The sequence below is a fragment of the Strigops habroptila genome, chromosome 15 (genome assembly GCF_004027225.2).
Source record: "Strigops habroptila isolate Jane chromosome 15, bStrHab1.2.pri, whole genome shotgun sequence".
In the NCBI taxonomy this organism is placed as follows: domain Eukaryota; kingdom Metazoa; phylum Chordata; class Aves; order Psittaciformes; family Psittacidae; genus Strigops; species Strigops habroptila.
In genome coordinates this window covers 2,693,725-2,713,201 of record NC_044291.2, presented here as the reverse complement: position 1 = coordinate 2,713,201, position 19,477 = coordinate 2,693,725, and the positions used below count along the sequence as shown (strand labels likewise).

The following is a 19,477-nucleotide window of genomic DNA, read 5'->3' as shown; positions in this document are numbered from 1 at the left end:
CCATTTGTAATGTTGCTTGTCACCTCTGAAAAGCAAACCCATATGTAGGTGTCCTTTCAGTTGTTACATTTGTTAATACATTTCTTATGATACAAGGAAACTTGTATCTTCAGTTACATAAGTAAATTTTTTTTATGTGTATAAAAGAAAACTGTTGGTTTGGGGTATGTGTGCTCATTTTCTAATCAGTCTTCAATTAAAACACAGGAGGGTGGGAGCAGTGACTTAAAAGAACTGCTGAGATGATGGCTAATGTCTCTTGTTCAACCACTATATTTAGAAGAGCTGGTGGAAGAGCTGTCGTTTCCCTCATCAAATCGTTCAGTTAATTTTTTTTCCTATTTCAATAGGAAGATTATTTTTTTACAATTTAATCAATAATTCAAGGTTTGTGATGTTTGTCATTCTTCAAATTTTGAAATTAAAATGTAGAAATTTTTTTTTAGTCTTTTAGTTATAAAATAACAGGAAGGATTTTTAGATGAGAGCTCAGAAAATGCTTGGATTACCACCTGGGGCAATCCTAGACACGTGGGACATGGCTCCTTAAATACAAATTAGTTGTTCACAGAAATACGATGTTGCATTTTTAACAGATAGGCAGTTTTTTGAGAGCTCTCTTTTACACCACAGCAAGATTTCCTATTAAATGTAGAATAGGCTTCCAGAGGGCTCTAGGATCTGTCTTCTGTAAGTACCAACTAGCTGGCTTCCAGGGCATGCAGAGTGGGAGGAAATTAAAATAGGAAATCAGAGGGTCAGGCTCACAATTAACAGCATGTCAAAAGGCTCTTGGGCTGGCTAAACCCATGTCAGTGCTGCAGCAGTTCATTATGGCTTTCCACAAGTCGGGTAGGACTTAGTAGAGAAGCTAATGGCTTTCCCTTGTATCATCTGAATGAAAATAGGCTGCGGTGCAATAGTGGGTTATTACACTGAATTTAGTATGAAGTCAGCATGATGGCAGGGTTGAATGATACAGGCTCATAAAGCATATTAAATTCCAGTTGTTGTAACCAGGCTTTTGGAGCTCTGCCACACAGAATGTGTGTGTATGGTAAAGGTTTTCCATGGCATCGCGGCAAGCAAGATCTTTAGTTAGGAAAAAAGTTGAGCTGGCAAGTGCCCATATGAACAAGGATGGCTGGAATCGGAAAGAAAATACTGCAGGGTATAGCAGCCAGGGCTCGCTGTGTGTGCTTTGGTTCCTCTCCCTTGGGAAAATTGGTGTAGGGGAAGCTAGGTACAATGAAGGTGGCGCCAGGACAGCAAACAGGAAAGAAACACCCGGAGAGCCATCAGGTGCTCTTGCAGGCCTTGCTGAACCCGAACCACAGCGCAAGGCAGGCAGGGCTGCCCTGGGGAGCCCCGCTTCGTCCGGGCTCCCCCACCTTGCCAGTATGGTGGTTTAAAAGAAGCTTTAATTTTCGGGCCTATTTCCGCTGTCTACTTTGGAGTGAACCTCCCGACTGTATGAATGTAACAGCCTGCCTTTGTCAAGGGATGAGATCGCTGCAGGGGAAATGGGTGAATAGATCCTTAGTACCGAGTAATAGGACAAAAACGTGAAACGCCTTTGTAGAACCTTCCATCTAGATCTGTCAGTGCAGGCAGAGGTGTCATCCAGCTGGTTCCCACGTTAAATTCTTTGTTAGTATTTCCAGCTCTCTAGAACATTTGTAAAAAGTTCATAAAGACTATTAGTTACTGCCATTCCTGAGTACCGGGATCGCAAGCTGGTGCTTTTTTGCTGTCTGGTTGGATGGCTTGTGATACGAATTGTTTCGTTGTTTTAATTAAAAATATCCTTTATGCTAATGTTTTTGGTTTTCTGGAAATACTCTGCTCCTGTGAACATTCTCAGGATACAAAGTGGCACTTTAAAAATCAAATGGATATTTTACTATTTGTGTTAGCTCGCACTCGGGCGTCCTGAGTATTCAGAGTAAGCAGGAAGGAATTCCAGCGATAGGTCTGGGCTTTGTTCACATTGAATAGTTACTGGGTAATCCCCTCAGTCCCAAGTCTCCTATTTCATACTGGCAAGAAAAAGCCCGTGCATCCAAATTCCTTATTCTCTTCATTTTACTGTCTAAGAAGGACAAATTCCTTAATTCCCTCGAGCTGCTGTAGAGCTGTTCTTTTACAAAAAATATTAATAAAAAGAAAATAATCCTCCCTTAAATTTGGGAAGCCCTTTTTTAGGAGAATAATGACAACAAGTGCATACTACCCCTATGTACCATAATCTCTCTAATCAGGAAAAAGCAACACGGTTGTTAAAATACACAAACTTAATTTTGTCATAACCAAAATATCTTTTTAAATTATTACAGAATTCTCCTTATTAATTCCCATCCCCTGTACTCACATTTTCTGTATATATTTTTTTTTTTTTCTATCTCAAGTACATTTAGGTGTCAATTAAATTTGAAATATCTACATTTGTCAGCATTTCATTTTTGGCCAGTGTGATGTGCTGCTGATTTGTCCATGCATCCTGACACATGAAAAAAGCTCCTGAGATGCAGATCTTCCTCATTAAAAAAGAAACCCCTACTATCATAATGGTGCGCAGAGCCATGGAGCGCATCCCCAGCTTTATTGCGCTGTGTTTCTGACATGATATTTAAAAAGGAACAGCCACGGCTGTCAGTACTGTCATATGCTGGTGCTAACCGAAGACATGTTAAACTAAACATTAGAAAGAGATCAGCAAGTCATCTGCATGGTAACTCAGCGAAGAGATTAGGTAGGCAGGAGCTGGTGCAGTCATGTGGAGATGATGAGGGTTGTAGCGGTGACGGACACATCCTTTTTTCCCTCTCAGGCTGCAGCCGTGCCTGCCTCGTAGCCGGGCGTGCTGTGACCTGCCTGCTCGGAGACAGCTCTTTGTGCAGGGGATTCGAGCGAGTGGTGGGTGGCAGACGGCGGGAGAGTTCCCGAATTGGGTTAATGAGGGAATAGGCACTTTTTTTGGATCCGACTGCCTCGAGCTAATAAAAAATTTAAACTTGGACAATTTTAGGTTGTTCATCCCTTCTCTTGGACCACAGTCATTACAGAGCACCCCAACAGTGCAACGTAAGCGCTTTCTTTCTTCTAATTAGGAGATCCCACTTTCATTTAAGGAATCTTGCAGCAGCAGCAAACGCGGTACATATGAACTTGCTCTGTACATAATCCTGTTTGCACTGAGCTGCACTGAAGTGCAGTTGATGATCTGGCCAACAAGATCCTGTCTTATTTCTTCGGAGTTTGTTTCCAGTTTAATAAATACGTGCACACAGACACAGAGCATTTGAATTTAGCATAGTGTGAAGGCAGACAAAAGGTATCAGAGGCAATGCTTTAAGGGCAACGGCACCAATACATTTGTTATGTGCAGTTACCAGACGTTTTGTGTATTGGTGAGATGTGTAGAAATTCAGTATCTCTCTTGATTTCTGGAAATAATTTTAGATTTTCTGGAATCATGTTAAATGATAATTTGTTCTCCTAAGACAAAAAGACGTGTATGTAAGTTTAAAACAGAAATATTTTTAAAGTATCTTTGATTTCTGATTTATTTTAGGTGGAGCCTTTTGTTATTGAAAATTTTGGATAATAGTCACTTTCTTGGGAAAAAATAAAAAGGTGTGAGTTAAAAATAATGTTACAGCAGATTTTTCCTAAGGCAGTGGCCTCACCTCACTTTCCCCAGATGCCTGTTGTAGCAGAAGAGAGGAAAAGAACAGCTATGCCACAGCTTTACCTGGGGTGCCTCAGACTAGGATTTAACACTGTCATCAGTATCCACTGCCACCACTATTTTAGACTTTTTATTAATGAGCTCTGGCCTGATTGTGGGTAAACATTTGTTCTGGGTGGCAGCTCGGGCCCTCAGAGCTGTCTGTTGCTGTGTCCAACTTCCTTTTTCCTGACCTACTCCTTTAGACTGATTTTCATAACTTTATTATATAGTTACTTAGTAAGTGAGACAAAAGAACTAAAAGAGTGAAGGTTGACCATGAATTCAAATGTCGCTCAAGGTAGTTTGTTAGTACTGTGCTCTAAAGGCAACAAATCCAATTCAAATTCAATTCTTTCTATCCATGTTTTTGGTCCTGTTCTGATTTCAGCATATCCTTGTCTAACCTAGAACATACGTGGTGGTGTAATACATCTGCGTTGCTCTGTGATGTCTACAGGATCAGCACCTATCCTTTGTTCCACATGATGGGCCTGACTCTACTTGCTCTGAAGAATTCTATTCTGGAGCTCAGTAGTAGCAGAATTAGGCTCCAGTACTAGTTGTGTATTGCTTTGGGTCACTTATGTTGTATGTTTTGATTCACTACAATAACTAGGATATTATCAGTGGTGTGTGGTTCGTAAAATGGAGATGTTTGGGAGGAGACCTCATTCAGACAGCTAGAATGTTTGCTTTTATAACCCTAGCCATTTCTTTTCCATTGTTCTGGTGATGAGAGGAAGGAAAGAGAGACCTGGTGGGTTTCTGCCTTGGCTCCTTTTGCACTGTGGGTGTGATTGCAGGTCTTGGTACCTTCCCCAACTAGATGGCACCTAAGATGTTTTTAGAAGAGTTGTGTTTTCTGCCTGAAAAGCAGAGCTCCACAATCACCTGCAGAGTGATTGCAGAGACGGTGCAGCCCGTCACGCTAGGAAGTGATTGCGAGCCTGTGGACCACTGGGTTTCTCTCTCCTCTGGAGCTTTGATTGTGACAACTTGATAACTTCCTTTTCTCTTCCTGTTTCCCTCAGCCTTGTAAAGCCCATGCGACACTATACAGTCTTCCTCTCTGAGGACTCTTCTGATGATGAATTTCAGCAGGAAGAGGATCCTGTCTCTGGCTTCTCTGAAAACTTTTTCTTCTCTGCTCCCTTTGAATGGTCTATCCTTTATTCTTCCGTTGTATTAATTCAGTCTCCAAACAATGGTTTTTGCATTGGTCAGGGTGCCTGCTCCTGTGCTGGGAATCTTGGAAATGCTCCCGTGGTCTCTGTACAGCACTTGATGAATGTTCAGCATTTCTCTTGCTTGTTTGTTTGAATATTTAGTGGCATGCAAAAGCATACTCCTGCATGAAACACTACACAGCAATGCAGAGCTTATGGTTTCACATCAGCTCAAGCTCTGTGGGACGTAACCCTTCCTCTTGCCCTTTGTTGCAATGTGCTGCTTGTGTTCCTGCCTACACCTTCTGCCACTTGGCCTTGTGCAGCGCTCACGTGCTTTCTGGATTGTCCTGTGAGCCTTATTGCAGTGCAGCCACCAGCTTTTCCTACTTCCACTTGCTAGATCCCAGCGTCTCTGTTCTGTCAAGTACCGCATCCTCAGTGATGATGGGGAGTCACCATGCAGACGTCCTCTGGGGGGTTTGAGTACAGCCTGACCTAAAATTATTGTATGAAACAGGACGCATTTTTGTTGGGTTTACTCAGTGTGTTATTTGTATCCAACTTTTTAATTTGCAAATTCCCAAACCTCTGTAACTTAGTCTTGCCTAGTTTTGTGCATGGTGCTGAGCAGCTTGGCAATATTGGAGCCACCGACCTGTGAGAGCTGTATGTAAGCGCTGGCTGCAGGGCTCTGCTCCAGGTCCCCGTGTTAGGGGAGCAGAAGCTGACAGGCAACACTCTTCTACCTGGACAGTAAAAGACTCCCAGGAGCCCGAGCGTATCTCTTTGAGTAACACTGGAGGTGCACAGGGACTCACCTGTAGTAAATACCTTTTACTGTGTATTTGAACATACCAGCCCTGAGGGCAGTCTTGAGCTAGGGCCTGAATGTCATCCAGAGGGTTCGTTCTTTCCTACTCTCACCTGCTTGAGGATTTCTAGGGGGAAAGGGTGATAAATTGCATGGAATTACACTCATGCTTTTAACAAATGCTGTTATAGGCTTGACCAGAACCTGTAGGAATAGGTGCTGGTGCACTGTGAGCCGCTGATTCAGAGATCTGCGTGATGCCAGATCCAGGTGGTTCCGGGAGATGGGGCTGTGCCCAGTCACATCAGAGCAGCTGGAGCTGAGTGGAGATGTGTTAGACTGGCTGGAGGAGGATGCTGCTGGTTGGATAGTGCAGTCCCCAGTTGCTAAAATCTATTGTGTGATGCAGAAGGCAGGTCCAGGACTGACAGGGAAGTGGTGGGTCTGCAGCAGTTGGCCAAGGGGAGATGGACAGACAGATTCAGTAGCAAAGGGATGGAAAAGTGTTCCCAGTCTCTCGTCTTTGGGGTGGCAGAGGCCAGGCTGCTAGAATGGTTCATTTGCAGAATATTCCTCAGGGTTTTTGCAGTATGATCTAGTGCTTAGCAGCTGAGCACATACTATGGGAGAGACTAAAGATACAACCAAGATTTGCAAGATCACCCTCTTCCTAAGGACATGTACCATCAGCTGTCTGTTTGTACTTGCATTATACATTCTTGTGTAGCTAGCTGAATCCTGCGATATGTGTTGATGAATGAAGATGGGCTGTTTATAAATTTGCATGATATAGATGTATTATAATGAAATAAGGAAAGAGGAGGAAGCTTCTTCCATAGGGTCTGTTTTTGCAGGTCTCACAAATATTTTCTTTTAATTGAAACCTTGTTTAAATGCCACAGTAAAACTGGCTGCCAGTCAAATGTCAGTCACCACAGATACATGTGGCACTTCTAGTTATTAATTGGCTGCACATTATGCTGCTGTTCTCTGTACACAGAACCAATATGCAAATCTGCTGGTGTTCATTTTTTGCTGAGGTATGTGCAAGGAAAGCATCCTGCGAACGCGGCCTTGGCTGTAAATGTAAAATAGGTGTCTCCATAATGGATTGTGTTGTTTCTTGATAAGATGACACCAATGTAATCATTGGAACTCTGCACAGTGTTCCCAATTATTGCAGGAAAACACTGAATTATGTTCTGTGCTGAGTTAGCTTGGAGCAGGAGAATGGCAGTGCCTGCAAATCACAGGGGCTTTGCTGCGCGCTGGCTCCGACTCTGTGTGGAAGGGCATGGGAGCAATGGTCTGCTGGGGTGGGGGGTGCCAGAAGGGAGAGCTGGTGTCCAGTTATTCCTGCTCCGAGAGTGAGATTCCCCCCTCAGCCTGTCTGTAACTGCATGATCACAGCTTTCCTCTGAGTGCTTCCCACTTCTTTTTCTTTTCTGAAAACCCTCAAGTGCCAAGTCATCTCTGTGTGTTCTTCTGCCCTCTGTCACTGCTCACATTCATGTTGTTCACAAGGCACTGGAAACTGTATTTTTCCACCCAAAATCTTTTCATGAAGCCATCCAGCTCCTTATGAAATACTTGTTAAAAAAATAATAATTAGAAGTCATTGGCAACCTGATTTTTGTTTCTCCCCAAGGCCTCAGCCGTATCGGGCCCTGAAAGAATCCGACAGTGCTGATGGGGAAGAGGCGCTCAGCCCAGAAAAGTCCAAAGAGCCTCTGCCTCCAAGCCCTCTCCTCTCAAGCAAGGCCACCGAAATCAACCTCCTTGAAGACATCTTCCCAAACTTAGAAGTAGAAACACAGCCTCAGCCTCTCAGCCAAGCCAAGAGCCTGGAAGACCTGCGGACTCCCAAAGAAGAGGGGGATCAGCGATGCACATTCGATTACCAGGTTTGGCTGGGGTGTCGTGTGTGCTGGGGGGGTTGCACAGAGCCAGAGCTGTCTGTCTTTCCATTATTCCATTCTTGGAAGTGTTCAAGGCCAGGTTGGACGGAGCTTGGAGCAACCTGATCTATGGGAAGGTGTCCGTGCCCGTGGCAGGAGGTTGGAGCTGGATGAGCTTTAAGGTCCCTTCAACCCAAACCATTCTGCGGTTCTCTGAGGAACCTTTTTGTATCATTAGGTAGATGCATCCGTTTTCCAGGCATTTGTTCATGTTTCAAAATTCATCTCTGAATTAAGAAATCACTGGGATGGGACTCAGTTATAATACAGTAACTTTTCCAGTAAAACCGTAGCCTTTACCTCTCAAAAAGGGAGTATTTGCCCTATTTCTCAGAAGGTGTTTTGTCTACTGGCTACACAGTGATCTTTGAAGCTGATGCTTGGCAGGGAGAAAGAATACTTGGGAATTTTCAGGTCCCCTCCAAACTGCATGTTTTTTTAAGTTACCTTGTTTCAATCTGGCCATTTTGGTCAAGGTGTTATTTGAACAATCTAGATCGTAGAAGAGAGATTCTTCATGAAGAACTTCACTGATTATGTGCAGCTTAGAAGTGCCAGACTATATCAGAGTCTGAGATCTTCATGTGACAGGAAAGAATCGCATTTACACCTTATAATACGACTTAATTTAGTGTTACATCCAGGTATTTCATTTGACAGCTTTTTCCTTACAGCAGTTAAAGCTTTTCAGTTCCTGTACCTTAGATATAGGTATGTGCCCCTTACTTGGCTAACAACAGATGCCACATTATGTCACAGCTGAGCAACTCATTAGAGGCAGATCTGGGCTTAAAACTGCAGAGTCCTGCTTCTGATGTCCTGCCTGTCCTTCTAGACTGCATGCTCCTTCCCTCTCCAGTGTTGGCAGCCTGCGGGCAGATCCTCTTCCACTCGTGCCTCAGCAGCCTGGCTTTATGCTGCTTTATGCTCCCTCTTGTGAGGAGATCAGTGAAAGTTAACATTTTTTATGCCTTCTTCCAGAGAATGGATCTTGGTGTGTCAGAGAGGAACAGGATTGTGCCACCCATGAAGCTGTCTCACCCTTACAACAAGCTCTGGAGTATGGGTCATGATGACATGGCTATTCCGACCAAGTATTCCCAAAGCTCACCGGAAAGGCCCTTGACTGCGCTTGGTAACATGCCACCCATCACAAGGAGACCCCGGAGCAAAGACAGCATCCTGGCTCCTGCAGAAAAGGATGAATCAAATGCTGCCATTCAAGGGAACATTACCATTCCTAGGCCACAGGGAAGAAAGACTCCTGAACTGGGGATAGTGCCACCACCACCAGCACCCAGGGCTTCCAAGCATCAGACTCCAGCTGGGCCAGCAGAAATTCTCACCCCAGGACGTAGCCATTTGGTTTCAGATCTTATCCCAGAGCCCTTTGGAGCTGGTAGCATGTCCTTAGACCCCGAAATCCAGCAGTCGGTAAATTACTCCTCTCGTCCATCTCAGCTTTTGTCCAGTGCTACTGGCACCGCTGAGATGCTCCAGCCTGTCAAGGTGCAGACAGAAAACACAGGTAACGAAAGCGACTACCTTCTTAATCTGCTGGATCCATTAAAAACAGCCAGCTGGCAAAGCAGTGGCCCACAGCAAGGTCCCCGCAGCCTGCAGAGCTCAGCTGCTTCACCTTCTGCAGCTGGCTTTGCCTCGGTGGCAAGTGACTTTGTGCCAACTCCAGCTGCACCATTTGTCCAGCCACTTGGTTATCCTTCCCCAGCACCTCCTCCTTTTTTACAGCCATCTCCTAACCCATTCACACAAACAATGCCAGGAGCCCTTTCAGTGTCTCTAGTTAGGCCCCCGAGGGGCTCTTTTACCCCCTCTTTAGGTCACGCCTATAGCTCTAGCTTCATAACCCCTAGTTCAAGCTTCTACCCGCCACAAAGACCTCAACCAAACATTTCAACACTCTCCATGCCAAACTTGTTTAGCCAGGCTCCAGCTGTGCCACTGGCGAGCTCCTTACTGCTGCAGAGCCCTTCTTCTGCAGGCTCTCTGCAGCCAGCACGTTTGAGTGGTCCTTCTAAAACCAGAACGTTACAGGTGGGCCAGGCCAGCTCAAAGGTAGATCCCAAACAAGCGCGCTCTCTCCTGTCTAACGAACCCCCTTTGATCCCTGCCAGGCCAGCTAAGGGCTTAGAGTCAGTGTTACTGTCCTCAAAATCTGAGGAGACAAAAGATCCATTTGAAGATTTGCTAAAAAAGACAAAGCAAGACGTGTCATCCACACCAGGTAAGGTTGAACAGCTCAGAAAGCGATGGGAAACCTTTGAGTAACACTCCCGATGGCCTTTTGATGTCCCTTTGGAACTGACAGAGGATTTTTTGGGTTTTTTTGAGCCAGCATAAAACCAAGCATTTCTTTCATGGAAGGCTGAGCCAGGAGAGCTGCAGGACCAGCACCATGCTGCAACTCGCACATGAAATCTTTTAACCCAGAGTTCCCCCATTGTCCTGCTTCCTGCAACTGCTTCCTCACTCTCCACCACTGGAAACCCCTGGGACGTGCACTGACCAAAGCATGAAGGTAGCGGGATTGGGTTTGGTTTTCCACACAGAGCTTTTTAGACAACACCGCTGAGGCAGAAGTTGCTCCTTCCCTTTTATTTGCAGTCCTTAATGTAGGCAGGAGCATGACGTGGCACATGGACTGGTGTGTTCTTCCCGCAGGGGGAATGGTGGTGAGTTTTTCTTGTGTTTGTTACACAATAACTAGAATCTTTTGCTTTCATGTGTAAAGAGCAGCAAAGCAACCCAGCCCTGTGGGCTGCACGGGGTGCATCTGTTTGTTAGGCTCTGAGTTTGCCCTGTCTCGAAATGCAGCTGTTCATTTAGGTTACATTATTGGATGAGCTTTTATTGCAGACTTTTGATTTCCTCCCTGCTATACTGAGAGGTAACAGGGACTTCTCTGGTGCAGAGGTGTTGTAAGTCCTTGTTGCAACAAAACCATGGCACAGAGCAGTTGCTCAGGGTTTGGTCCTGCATCTCTGTTGGGAAACTGGAAACACCAGCAATTGTTTTCATTTTTAGGGTTTTGTTTGTTTTTGTTAAATCCATCAGAAAATAGAGACCATAAAGAGTATCCTAGTTCTTATATCTGTGTATGTTAATATTATATATAAATACTATAAATGGCAGTATATGAATGGAATGTATCAATATCTTACTTGGTTATTACAAACAAAAAAGAGAAAAAACTTGGGGTATGAAAGTTCCCAGCTCATGTTAGAGGCCAGTGTGTGGACATGCTGGGAGCGAGGTACAGGAATACCGGCGCCTGCCTTGGAAGCAGGGGTTGGACCGGGCCTGCGCCCGGCTCCATCGGCCTGTCCTGCAGTGCTGAGACCCGTTTGCGGGTACAAGGAGACAGTGACTGGATGAGGAAATGGACTGTGAGGCCATGAAGGCCAGCCGAGCCCTGGGAAGGTTAACGGGTACGTTCATCGGGATTTCTGAGACGCTTCCCTGTGGCAATACTATTCTCAAGAAATAATCACCTTCATCTTGGCATCCCTTCTCAAACCTGCTGTCTCTGCAGTGATCATTTCTGGGTTACTTCCGTGGTGCTGCTTCATTTTGTTTTGTATTTGGGCACAATCTGCTGTAAACCATGTTACTCTAGAAGAGGTAATCACATCACCATAAGCCTTTGGTAAAGGAAACCATTTTGGACACACGGGGAAATTCTTGTAAAGCTTTATCTGATTTCCAATGTATCTATTTTAGTCACATAATCTTGGAAGTTTTCTTACTCAGTGTATGAAGGTGGCTGTCTCTGCGGTCGAGTCTGACATGCCAATAGTGTGGGGGAGACTGTAGTCTTACATTAATACTACATTTCTGTACAGTACTGTTCCTCTGACGAGCCACTCGGTTGGGTTTGTATTTTCCTTTTGTGTTGGAAGACGGTTTTAGTATTGCATAGTAAAATATTAAAAGTCTCAGCTAATAGTTCCACTTTATTTTATACAGTTCAGACTATGAATGTTATCTGTAAATTCAGGCTGGAATTTCAGATCTCCTTTGCTATGAACCAGATGATAAAACTGTCTTGATTGTGGTGTGTATGTGCAGGCACCGGGAGGTTCTGCACAGGATGTGCCACTGGAATTTCACATTGGTTTTAATTAATATTTGTAATGTCACACAGAGATGATAAACTGAGGAGGCCTCACACATGCTCAGGTAATTCTGTATCACTGCATATCATTGCCCATCTCTGGTCATTTTACTCTGCCCATATTATAGAATATTTTATGCAGTGGGTTTTTAGACGAACAAGCACATTTGGGTTTAGCTTTTGAGTCAGTTTGAGGCACCGAAAAGCATTAACACTTCAATAAATGCATTAATCACCCTTCACTTAGTCTTGAGGGGCAGGGGAAGGTTGGACACCCCTCGAGATCAGGAGGACAAGGCAGCTCCTAGAGCTCGTGACCTCCCTCCCTTGGGAACAGATTTTGCAGGGGGCTGGTTTCTGTGTTTTTGGTAATAAAGGAACCAAATGTCCCTCAGGCAGAATTTAGTGTTTTATTAAAACTCAGGAATTCCAAACATGATTCATTCCGGCTGGAACCCAAATGTGCTTGTCTGGGGATGGAAAACTTTGCTTTTTCTGATGTAGAAGTATTTTTGGTGGTTTTACCCATCAAGATAAGTGTTCCTGATATTATTCATCAGTGACTTTATATCAGTTTTGTACATTTCTCCTGTATTCACCACACCTGGGTGGTAAAGCTTTGCTTGGTTACAGCAAACCCTTAGCGTTCTGACACAGCTGCTGCTGTACTGAAGGTACAACCAGTTTTATATCCTGTTCACTCACAAGGTTAGAAACATTTTAGACACAGGCATTGGAAGCTGTGGAGACATGGGAACGTTGTTGCTGAAGACCCCTCATTACCTTATGTGTATGTTACAAGAGGTTTGTGATTCCCCTGCACGTACTAGGGGCTATTTTTTAATAACCTGCAGTTAGAATCTAACATCCAGGTTTGGAAATTGGGGTTTTTTCCACTTTATTTCTAATTGTTGGAGGTTAACAGCTGGATGGATTTAAAAGGGGAAGCAGTGCAGACAGGAGCTGCTGCAGTCGCCTCCTGTCCTTTGGGAATGGCTGCGTTCCCCCGCACAGGTCAGAATCAGCCATCGAATTACTCTTAAAAGAAGCAACCACTCACAGTCGGGGGAACTGGGTCTATTTTTAACCAAATTTTATTGTAAATTTCTTTGAAGGACATTCTAATTTTTTTACAAATTATAAAATTTACAATTACAAAAGAAATCAGGAGCTGGAACTACAGCAAATGCAGTTCTGTGAAAAAATATATTCCAAAATTAAATATCAAAAGGAAGTTAAGTTCATTACTGAAAAAAACCAAACTTTCATAGATTATTTTGCAGAAATGCTCAAGACACTGACAAAGTATTTTAACTTTTCTAGTACTGGCTTTGGGTGCTCAACGTGGACACGGCTGCTCTGTAATCCTGGGAAGCGCCGGAGCAGGATGAACCCTTCCTGCTGCCGGCCTGGAGCCGCAGACAGCTCCCTGCCTGCCATTACCTGGGTTTAGCTCTTTACTGCGGTGGGGTTTGTAGCTGCTTGTTGCCTTTCAGGCTATTTCAGTAGCTTACTTACAGTTCTTAATAACACAAATCTGGTTTTCTTCCCAAAGTGATACCGGCTGGAGTAATACCTGTTTATTTAGATCCCGTTGCTGCCTTTGTTTTTCCACAATTTAAATGGAAAAACTGGAGTGGAGCTGGAAGGTGAATCAGGTTGGAGGCTGCAGAACCCAGAGCTGAGGTGAAGCTTCTGTGGTTGATTACAAATTGGGATCGGATGAAGAAAACCTCACCTACCATTGCAGTGCAGCAAGGGCTGCCCAGCTGGGCTCAGTCCCGGCACTCCAGGGACAATGCCACCCTTCCATAGGGACAGGTTTGGGTCAGGGTGGATTTTTGTACCTCCAGAGCCAGTACAGGGCCTGCTCCCCTGGAAAAGTGATGCCTCCTTCAACTTGTTCATCCTCTGGTTGCACAGATGCTGCTGAGCAAAGGAGCATCACCTTTTTCCTAAGGCTGCAGCCGAACTGGTTCCAGGCAGCGTGTGAGTGACAGGGCACTGCCTCTACTCCCCAGCTGTGAGAGACCTTCCTAAAGAGCATCTGTAAACTACACACAGCAATGAATTCCTAAGAAAAGTAACAGCAGTGTTATTACTAATAAATTAATAAAAACGAACTGAAGTTAGGGCATTTCTTTATCCTCTCCAGCCCCTCAGCACTGTGAGGTCACCACCTGCTCTTACAACTTTCCTTCTGTAGTAGAGGAAAAATAGAGTCTTTTTCTATATTCCAAAATGTTCCATCTCCTCACCTATCAGCAGCTGCGTGTGTGCTGCAGAGCTGGTCCTGAGCACAGACCTGAGCAGTTGGGTTTACTCCTCCCTTTACTTAGAATTACAGGAAAAGTCACAGCTACAGCAGAAATAAAAACAAACCAAAAGCAAACCAGAACAGTGTTTTCCTCCCCTTGGTGGCGAGTAGCTACGGGGGCAGATTCACACCCTGCTGCTTAATGGTATTTCAGGGATTAAAAAGCAGACAGTTTGCTAAAATACTTGTCACTGATACTTGTAGTAATTATCCTGACACACCAATGATTCTAGACCTTATCTGGCCTCCTCTGCAGCATTTCTTTCCACAGCTACAACAGACACAAAGGAGAAGTGACACCACAAAAGAAACACTCTTTTTAGGACACTGTGCCTCACTACCACACAAACACAGGTTTTGTGTTAAAGGATGCTATATTAGTGAACTAAATCCCATTCTCCTGTACTGACAAGCCCAATCCTGCCTGTCCGAGAGGAACAGGTCTTGAATTGGCTCCTTCCCTGCTCCTCACATGAGCAAACACCACATGATGTTCAAACCTTCAGTCCCTTAGGAAGGTCCATTCTGCAGTTGTGCTGCGCAGTGCCTGCTCCTGCCCAAGCTGGCTGCTCTCTGCAGAGGGCTGTGACCAGCCTGGTACCGTCACCCAGCTGACAAAGGAAGCGATCTGTTTACCAACATACAAACATTCTCCTTCCAAAGAAGGTTAATACCATAACTGGCAATTAATGCTCAGAAAGGCACTTACTTAAAATACCCCTATGGTTTAGTCTAGGCCTAGGAAAAGTTTTAGCAGAAGTACTCCTCAACGTCACACAGTGGTACTCAAGTTCTCATGTCACAATGCACACTCTATAGTGATGGAAGGACAGCAGCAGCTCTAGGAAATGCCTCCCACCAGCCAGTCACCTCCTGTAGCTCTGCAGAGGAGCCACAGGCACACAGGTTTGAAACAACCCCATTATTCACATTCTTTATTAACACTCTGTTTAATTCCCATTAATTTGACCTACCTCACGTACTTACAGGTGCCTTTCACGGTGACAGCGTGGCAGAGGCGGTTGCTGCTGGCCCTCTCTGGTGACATGCAGCATGATAGTGATTCCATGTCCCACCACTGCCACTCTTTCCCCGCCCCCTCGACATTTTATTCCCCTCCCAAACTTTACTGGCGAATCAATTTTACACAGTTATTTATGGGATGAGCTGCAATAACCAAGCTCATTCAAGCAGCTGAATCTTCCTGCAAGTAACAGCAGGTAGTTGCCCGTAGCCTATGAAGTAGCTTAAAACAATACAGACCTGGCCTACAAAAACACATCCCATGACCTAAGACACAGACGCTGCTTGTTAGAGGACAACAGGGCCCCTTGTTGTGTGACCCCAGTTCTCATATCAGCCGCTCGGTTGGGGGCATCTTGATGACATTCCACATTTCCACTCGAGCCCCATCTTTTTCTTGACGGCTCGGGCTGTACGTTCCCTGAGTTGCTCTCCTCCTCTTCATGACAATCGCTGCGGCTGCAACCACTACCAGGAGCAGGGCAGCGCCCGCAACCCCAACTGCTCCCACCAGGGAGGAGTTGCTAAGATGGGCCCACACCGGCTGCTGTGGTAGAACAGGGTGTTAGAGCTTCCACACGGCCAGCGCTGCATTTCACATCCCTCATCCGCATTCCCCAATGCCTCCCTCTGAGCCGCACTGTGCTGCCAGCAGTGCCAGACAGGAGCTCCCCCCCTTCACTGTGCCCTCCCTGTCACCCAAGAGTCCAGGGCCTGCAGAGCAGCCTTTCCCTGCTTCCCTGTGGCCCTCATGAGCCCCAAGTTCAGCCCATGGCCCCAAACCCGCACAGTTCTGACCGCGGTACCCATGGGAATGTCTAACAAACAGCCATCACTTCATAAAACATTGATCTGCACAATGATTTCAGTCATTCCTGGCAGTTCCCTGTAGCAGGGTGGCTGTGACGGGGCAGGAGGTCACAGCTGCTGTTGCTGTTGAAGGCTGCTGGCTTTCCTGAGCTGGAAAAGCGTCGAGTGTTTTTCAGTTGACAGAAACAGAACAGTATATACAAACCAACCTTAAACACCCTCCATACAACGCTCCTTAAAGGGATATACAGATCTTAATCTGTAAATTAGCGCCTAATTTAACCCTGCCATTTAAAGCAGATGTAATTGTGCCATTACTGCCTGAAAGGGGAAATGGAGCCAGAGCTCCTCACCAGCCCCTGAATGGCTGGGGCAGTCCATGGGGCAGGGAGGGCAGGAGCAGAGCAGCTCACAGAGCCAGTGCTCTGCACTGACTTGCTCACTGGAGCAGCCGCTGCCTGCAGACTGCCTGGTCCTTCTAAGTTCACATCTTCATCACCACATACGCCTTAAGAAAACTGGGATGGGGTGGTTCTGCTGCTGCAAGTGCTGGAAAAAGGTCAGGGTCAAAGCAGACCTCGCAGGTGCATCTCCTTGTCATGGCAGGGCCTATATTAACCGCTCTTCAGGTGGCACCTTTAGGACACTGTCCATCTCCAACCGCGCTCCTGCCACTTCTTGCTGACTCGGGCTGTAGGTTCCCTCTGATTGGCGCCTCTTCCTTGCAGTGAAAATCATGAATATGAGACCAATACTGAGTAGCAGTAAAGAGCCACAGGCTACAGGGACAGCTACTTCAATTAGTGGGGAGGGGAAGAGAGCACCTGGAGTCCCTTTCTGTAAGAGAAATTAATGAAGAAACAATGAAACTCCCGTGGTTACAGTAACTGCAGTCGAAGAACCCAAAATGGTCAGAATTAGGGGCAAAAAGTTTTCAGAACAGCAAGGGTACCCTGTACCTGAATGGGAATGGACAAGGAAGGAACAAGAACAGGGCTTGAGGGCACCTGCACAGAGAATGCTCCTGTCCCTTCTTTAATCTCTCAGCAAAACATGTTCAAACTTGGCATTAAAAATAGTCCATTTTAAAAACCAAGAGCAGACAGCAACACATTGGAATTTTTCTTTCCAGTTCAAAACCAGTGACACATCAATGACACTCTAAAACAACGTTCAGTGGTGCCTCTGATGGAAGGTAGAGAACGTATTTAGCTGTTAAAACTACCCAGTGCAACACGATTGTAGAGTTGTGATTGTGCACTTCCTCACAGATCTTGGGACAGGAGCTGTAGTGAGTTTCAGGCTTAACAGTTAACAAGTCCCAAAGCCAAAGGGAAAATTAGGATATAAACCCTGGAGCTGACCTACCTTGTAGGAACTTCATGAAATCCTGGGGCAAAAGATTTTAAATAATGGGAACAGTGACTGGTGAGTACAAGATCCATTGAATTCATAGCTCAAAGCCTCTCAATTACAAAGGCACATATTTAATAGCCCCACTAGATAAAAATGCTTGAAGACAACTTGCAGCAGGAAGGGGAGGATGTTAAAAAGGGCAGTACATGGATGGGAGATGGAGATGATAAAAGGCCCAAGTACTGAGGAGAGAAACCTACCTGAACGCTTATGTTTTAGGTTCTGGTGGAATTAAGGATGTGTGGAACACAACAACAAAGAATGAAATAAAATTGTGGCATTTTTGTCATTAAAAAAGCTTTAAAATAGTTCTTATGGCAACAATAGTATCTGCCACCTTACAGATAAAACCAGAAGAATTCCAGCTAGATTATTTCCAGCATTTGGATGCCTTACAGCCTATGCTAATGTCACAAAGCAATGCAGCACAGAAGGAATAATCCCTGAGTACCTGGAAGCCCTCCTGCCATTTCAAATGACTGAAGCTCAGGAGGATGCTCTGAGCCTGCCAAAACTCAAGGATGTGCTCGGGGTTAGTTCTAGCTTTGCAGAGCATGCAGGTTAGTCACAAGTACCAACACTAGAGGTGTTTCCAGCAGCCCACCCTGCTGCCTGTTGGTGGGAGGGAGAAAGAGCAAGAGCGCAGCTAACACCCCTCTGCTTCCACAGCTATGTTCACAGCAGTCCAAGCCAGCAGCCAGGCCCTGTCCTCTCCCTGCACCCCCAGGCCCTGGCCTTTAAAGAGGGAAAAGACAAGACAGTTCTGCAAAAAGTACTGGGGAGGATGAAAATGGAAACAAGGAACCTACAAGAAGTGTCCTGGGACAGGAGACAGAGATGCCTGAAGGAGCCTATGCATGCAAACTGGAAATGTCAGAGTGACCCCGTGGCACATGCATTACAAAACCCTCAGTAACAGCAACAGCAGCAAACCCCACCGTGGCACGCAGCCTTGCCCATGCAGTTTGGGTTAGTACATTCCCAGGTTACCAAACAAGCTACCACTCCATGCAACAGCTTCACAGAGAAAAAGCAAGTCTTATATGCTGGAGACTAACATGCAACAGCACTGCAAAAGAAAAGTCATTTCCCACTTTGGGTTTCCTTGGTACCAGCCCATTTCCCAGTGGTGCTTACCAGGACACGGGCAGGGGGGCTGTGGCACGCAGGCAGCCCCAGTAGCACCCCAGCCCCCAGGACTCTGCTCTCTAAGCAACCTGGTCTAGTGGCAGGGGGTTGAAACTGGATGAGCTTTAAGGTCCTTTCCAACCCAAACCATTCTATGGTTGTATGATTCTAAGCCTACTGCTGCCGCACCTCATAACCTGGTTTGGGAGGACAGGAGCACAAGCAAAGAGAAGTACTTACGTTGATGTCGCAGCGCTCCCCGGTGTAGCTGGCGCTGCACAGACACTCGTATTTGTTCTCAGAGTCGTGACACGTGCCCCCGTTCTGGCAAGGGTTTGGATCACACTTGTTTACGTTAATTTGACAACTGGAAAGGAAAAACATATTGGAATTACATGAGATTTGTCACATGTGTATTTGTGCCATAGAACACAAAATCATACAGTCTAAAATAGCCTCATTCATTTGAAAAGTTCCTGTTGCATTTTTTTCAGGTGCTTTCTCCAGGGTCCAACAACACTGCATTTCTCCTCCTTCATCCCAATCCTCTTTTTGTCATGTCTGTATGACTGAAGCCAGTTCGGGTCTGTAGCACAGTTAATGAATTCTCATGAGGCTCAGAACTACTTGGAAGCAGTTCACACTGCAAAAACTGGTATTGTCAGCAGGATCATATCAAGCTGCCTCTTGGAAAAATAACAGCTCCTACGGTTTTGGAGCAGTTGTTTGAATAGCAAAAGGATGTATCAGAGAAGGAAGCACTGAACCTGCTCAGGCATCCCCCTGATGTAACAACTGGAGCACCAGCCCCTTTGCAGGCATCAGAGAACCAGCACTTACTTCCTTCCAGCGAAGCCTGGCTTGCAGCTGCAGTTGGCTCCCCAGCTCTCACTGATGCACTTGCCACCATTCAGGCAGGTGAAGTTCTTCCCACATTGCTCAGGTGGGAACGGCCATCTGGGAAAAAACAAGAGACA

At 45.6% G+C, this 19,477-nt stretch overlaps 2 protein-coding genes across 17 annotated transcripts in view; one reads left to right on the top strand and one right to left on the bottom strand.

Moving 5' to 3' along the window:
* DENND1A (DENN domain containing 1A) overlaps nt 1-13,929 on the top strand; it is a 196,999-nt gene extending 183,070 nt beyond the window's left edge. For 2 of the 4 annotated variants that reach the window (XM_030507233.1, XM_030507232.1), the window contains 3 exons: nt 4,765-4,893; nt 7,362-7,617; nt 8,653-13,929. In XM_030507233.1, coding sequence (XP_030363093.1) covers nt 4,765-4,893; nt 7,362-7,617; nt 8,653-9,960 — 1,693 coding nt within the window. In that variant the 3' untranslated portion in view covers nt 9,961-13,929. The remainder of the gene's footprint in view (nt 1-4,764; nt 4,894-7,361; nt 7,618-8,652) is intronic. The other 2 variants (XM_030507235.1, XM_030507234.1) reach the window with 1 other exon arrangement.
* Nucleotides 13,930-15,379: 1,450 nt separating this feature from the next.
* Nucleotides 15,380-19,477, bottom strand: part of CRB2 (crumbs cell polarity complex component 2) — a 61,735-nt gene continuing 57,637 nt past the window's right edge. For 11 of the 13 annotated variants that reach the window (XM_030507226.1, XM_030507227.1, XM_030507221.1 and 8 more), the window contains 3 exons: nt 19,341-19,457; nt 18,741-18,867; nt 15,512-16,793 (listed from right to left, as the gene is read on the bottom strand). In XM_030507226.1, the coding sequence (XP_030363086.1) occupies nt 16,566-16,793; nt 18,741-18,867; nt 19,341-19,457 (472 nt within the window). In that variant the 3' untranslated portion in view covers nt 15,512-16,565. Of the gene's footprint in view, nt 16,794-18,740; nt 18,868-19,340; nt 19,458-19,477 lie in introns of all 13 variants that reach the window. The other 2 variants (XM_030507219.1, XM_030507220.1) reach the window with 2 other exon arrangements.